The sequence below is a fragment of the Triticum dicoccoides genome, chromosome 2A (genome assembly GCF_002162155.2).
Source record: "Triticum dicoccoides isolate Atlit2015 ecotype Zavitan chromosome 2A, WEW_v2.0, whole genome shotgun sequence".
In the NCBI taxonomy this organism is placed as follows: domain Eukaryota; kingdom Viridiplantae; phylum Streptophyta; class Magnoliopsida; order Poales; family Poaceae; genus Triticum; species Triticum dicoccoides.
The window spans coordinates 35,011,076-35,016,119 of NC_041382.1; the positions used below are offsets into that span (position 1 = coordinate 35,011,076).

General features: G+C 50.2%; 1 protein-coding gene across 1 annotated transcript; it reads right to left on the reverse strand.

Annotated features, from left to right (window-relative positions):
* Nucleotides 1–3,248: 3,248 nt before the first annotated feature.
* On the reverse strand, nucleotides 3,249–4,309 carry LOC119352981 (proline-rich protein 4-like). The gene is made up of 2 exons (XM_037619565.1): nucleotides 4,095–4,309; nucleotides 3,249–3,999 (listed from the first exon to the last, which is right to left on the reverse strand). The coding sequence occupies exons 1-2, from the start codon at nucleotides 4,237–4,239 to the stop codon at nucleotides 3,512–3,514; spliced, it is 633 nt and encodes a 210-aa protein (XP_037475462.1). The 5' UTR covers nucleotides 4,240–4,309; the 3' UTR covers nucleotides 3,249–3,511.
* Nucleotides 4,310–5,044: the final 735 nt, after the last annotated feature.

The window sequence follows — 5,044 nt, forward strand, 5'->3', positions numbered from 1 at the left end:
TTCCGTGGAAGGTTGGGTTTCCGGACGCAGGTGGTTACAAATCCCATGAGAGGAGGAGAAAAGTGCAGCAGACCCAAATGCAGGCGCTGCAAGCAAGGGTACAAGCAATAGAGGAATGAGAAGCAAATCGCAGTAAACGTACTGCCGAAGCTTCCCCCGAAGCTACCCCGCCATCTCAGCGGAGAAGTAGTGTGGCTTCCACCGAGCTGCTTCAGCCGGAGCATGCCTTGACGGCTCCTGCCAGCTATCCCGTGGATGCTATCACGGAGTCTCAAAATTGCCACCTTATGACGCAATGGATGAATTTGAAGGTCAAGGCGGCTGTTGGCTCTGTTTATCCTACTGAACCCGGCGCAACTTTTCACTGTCGGCCGATTCTAGAAGCATATGCTAGGGTGATGGTGGATGAAATAACGGAGGGATTTGAGGACCTCCAGCTTAACCACCCTACCGGTGAAGGGGAGACTAGGCTGGGGTCTGCTCTGAAGACTCCATGCCTATGGCGGAAGGATCTCATCAACCTTCCGAACTGGACGCCTCCGCCTCCTCCTCCTCCTCCTCCGGCAAGTCAGGGCACTCCGCCACCTTCACCGCCTCTTCCTCCGGCGAGTCAGGGCACTCCGCCTCCTCCACCGCCTCCTACTCCGGCGAGTGACGATCAGGGCACTCGACCGGCTCCTTCTCCAGTGCGTGGCGGCACTCCGCCTCTTTCTCCGCCTGCGCCGACGCGCCCGAGCAGCCAGCCACCTCCTTCTCCGCCTCGTCAGCAAGGGCGGAAGAGACCTGCCGCCGCTCCGGCTGCTCCAGCGCGTCGTAGTCCTTCTCCTCCGCCTCGTAAGCAAGTAAAGAAGACAACCGCTCCGTCTGCTCGGCCGGCATCTAGCAGTATAGCCAGAGGCGGGAGGACATACAGATTCGGTCCTTCTCTGAAGACTCCAGAAAAGTTACCATACGAGCGGACCCCGGAGGAGAACGCCGAGATCACACGAACCGAAGTGGATGACTGGTTTCAAGGGTTGAAAGCAAAGAGACATCCACTTCCGGAGGAGAAGGTAGATCCGGTGAAAGCGAAGCGCACTCTGGCTGCCCTGACAAAACCACCCAAGTCTCCGCCGAAAGGAAACTATGAGCGGATTATTGGAAAGGAATTTGCCGAAGCGGAGCGGTCGGGAAATACTGTCAGTGATCAATGGCTGAAAGAACGACGAGCTGGGAAACAAATTGCCCAGCTCGGCGAACAAGCGAAGCAATCGTGCCCCCGCTCAAGGTGCCTAGCAACAACGTCGCTAATGATCCAAGGATGGTGCCCGGTTATAGCAATCTTGCAGATTACCTGCCCGACGATGTACATTATGAACCCATGGAGGTGCAGATACAAAGATACGAGTACGGGAAGCCTCTCATCAAAGATGAAAGATCTCTATCAACGATGATGCAAAGATTGCATGATTGGTACTTGAAAATCTGCAGAGAATCTGGGGGGAGGAGTACTTTGTATGTGAAAGTTAAAAAGGAGCATGACCTCGTTGGAATTGAACTGTTGCCTATTCCATTTGAGGAGTTCTATCAGTTTTTCAATCAACTGGCCCTCGATAAAACAACGGTCGCCTGCTACTGTCTGTAAGTAGTACTACTTCTGTCATTAAGTCTCTCTATATAGCTCAGCTCTTTCATTGCATGTATTTATAATCATCCTCACTATATTATGCAGATTGAAGATCGCCGAATTGAAGAAAAGACAAGTCGGTGATATTGGATTCATTAACACATATCTCATAGATGCAACTCAGGTTAAATTTCATGCCGCAGCTACCGAGGCCAACTTGCTACGATCGTTGGTAATAAATGAAAACAAAGATATAATACTCTTTCCTTACAACTTCAAGTGAGTATTACTGTCTTGTGCGTATTCGGTTTCCCTTATATATTAGTCAAGGTTATAGTAATGTAATTGATGAGTTATGCATGCGTGTGCAGTTTCCACTATATTCTCCTAGAGATTAAGCTTGAGCAGGGACTAGTAACCGTCTTAGACTCAAGACGAAAAGATCCCCAGGACTATGCAGACATGACTCAAATACTCGAGAAGTAAGTTAAATCAATCATTATCCACCATATCAGCAACTTTGTTCATTTCCTGATATATCAAGTAATTGTTTTCTTTGTCCTGCAGGGTTTGGAGAAAATTCACCAGAAAAGCTCCGGGACTGCCGAAGGAGCTGCAATTTAGACACCCGAAAGTAAGTACTATAGTAACATGTTCCGCGCATTTACTAGTCATTCAAGCGCTAGTTTCATCAATACCATTTCACATTCTTACTTATCAGTTTGATTGACCTCTATTTCTTGTAAAATGGTTGTGGCTGGAACAAGGGAATGATTTATGTGGATACTATGTTTGCGAGTCCATCCGCCACACGACCTGTGAGCGGGGCTACACTGACGAACAATATGAAGTACATAAATAACAACATTCACAATTTTATTTTATTATCATCATTTGTGTTGAGTTTCATTCATTCATATATATATATATGTATTGACCCCCTTCTATAAATTAGATCTTTCGGAAGCGGGATGAACTCCTAGCACCAGCTTGCATGCGAGCAATTCAAGAGGAATTGGCGGCATTCTTTCTTGACCACGTGATCCCTGAAGACGGAGAATACTATGTGGACCCTGAGTCCGTATGATTATATTTGTAAGAGATAATTATTGTATATATGTAGCCGGTAGTGTCGGATAGATATACGAGAACTTGTTGTTCGACCAATCCCTCGGAGAAGAAGAGGTGGTCGATATCACTTCTCTCTGTATGCATATATGTTCATGACGATCTTCCGTTTCCTTCGTTTTCTTACTAGCTAGCTAGCGTGTCTAGTCCTCTCTATACGTATGTATAGTACGTAGCGTCGACCAAGCACGGACATAAAATAGGACACTTCTCTCTATTAATTATAGCTAGCTAACACAATATATGAAACACCTAAATTAACCCCCCAAAACCCCCAACCCCCCCCCCTTCAAAAAAACAAAAACCCAACCACAAAAATGCTGACACGTAGATGCCTATTAGTCCCGGTTGGTGCCACCAACCGGGACCAAAGGGTCTCCTGCCTGGGCTCCGCGCACAGGCCACGTGGAGGCCCATCTGTCCCGGTTCTGGATTGAACCGGGACTAAAGGGACAGGGTATTAGTACCGACCCTTTAGTCCCGGTTCCAGAACCGAGACAACAGGCCCTTTTTCTACCAGTGAGGAACTTCTCATTACAAAAATTCACACAGATCGATATTACAAACCTTGTAAAAAAAACCGAACCATCACACGTACATTTGCCTTACACACATACTTATCCCTCACAACTGTTATTCTGAATGATACGTACAAGATAAAGCTAACCCGTGACATAAATAGCAACGTCGCTCACTCACTAACAGCAACAAGCCATGGCTAAGATACAGAGGAACTTTACCAATTTCATCGCTTGGCGGGAGGGTGGTAGACCGGACTCAGTGGTGTCCGTGGTATCCACCGCCACCACCGCCGCCGTAGGTGGGCGTGGGAGGGACGGGGTGGTAGTCCGGGTGGGGCTGCGGCTTCGGCTCGGGCTTGGGCACAGGCCCGTAGTCCGGGTGGGGCTGGGGCTTGGGCTCCGGCTTCGGTGGCACGGGCTTCTTGTGGTGGAAGTGCTCGATGATGTGCTTCTTGATTGGCCCGCACAGGGTCGCTGACGCGCACTCTGTTGATGCCAGCGCGTTCGTCTTGGCGCCGGCAACGACCCCGAAGGTGGTGCCCTCAGACACCGGCACGATCTTTGATGGCTCCTGGCCGGAGCACGGTGCGTTGGAGGCGGCGCTGTGGAGCTGTGCGACGCAGTCGGCGCTGTGGAGGTCGGCGGCCACGGGCACGCTGAAAGCGCCGGTGCCGTCAAGGGCACCCACCGCCTTGCTCTCGTACTCCCCGTTGACGTTCTTGCACTTGATCGCCACCTGAAGACCTGAGGTACGTTCATGGCAGAACAACAGTGAGCAGAGCAACATCATGCATTTACAAAGTGGAGTATTCTATATAATCTAGCTAGCTAGCGCTTACCCTTGAAGGCTTCCTCGGCCTTGATGTTCTTCCTGGTGCAGTCGGTGCACTTGGCCAGGCCGACGACGACCGACGCCGCCTCAGCATTGGCAACGGCGATCGCCAGCAGGAGGGCGAGGACGAGTGATGCTCTCGGAGCTGCCATGCCTGAACCTCTGAGTCGCACTACCACTTGCTTGGCTGTGTGAAGTGGCTGATGGATGAATGGATGGAACAGGCGACGCATGGCTTATATAGGCCTCGGCATTGATCGGCACAGCTCGATGGATGATCTGGCTGCATGCTCCAAGGGTGGTGTCCGGCGAAGTGATGCGCGACAACGAGAGGCCGGCTAACTCACCGAAATTTTAGATGGTGGGTTAAATGCGGCGCCCGCTGCATGATCGGATCGGCCGGTGCGAGTGCCTCCACGTCGCTGTTGGTGATGGACTTGGTTTGGTGGCGGAGTACGTAAGTAGTCACCGGCGGCCGCAGCCGCGGCCGCGTCTCTCGATCGGCATGCACATGCATTTGCGTGTAGTAGTAGCAGCAGCAGCAGTACCCTGTTTGCTGGTGGTAATCTGGTGTTGGTTCGCCATCAGAATTGCTGTAAAGGGCCACGTCCATTTGGGGAGTAGTGAGCTTGTGGTACAGTACCAGTGGGAAAAGCAGTGCTTTGTTTTTCACAAATAGAATGTTGTGAAAATATGAGCTGTTTCCAATTATGTTTAATCCAAGAAAAAACAGCTAGAAGATGATCAACATAGTGGACATGATATTCGAACAAGAGGAGTTTAAAAAAACAAGAGAAGTTGGTAAGCAGAACAGATATTCTATTTGACGGGTATGGTGAACATGGCATGTCCAGATCTAAACTAGTAGTAAGGAACCAGAAGCAATCCTTAACCCAAGGGGAAAACAACGTATGATGTGGCGGATGAAGAAGTGTTCGCAGTCGCCCCACCGTGGGC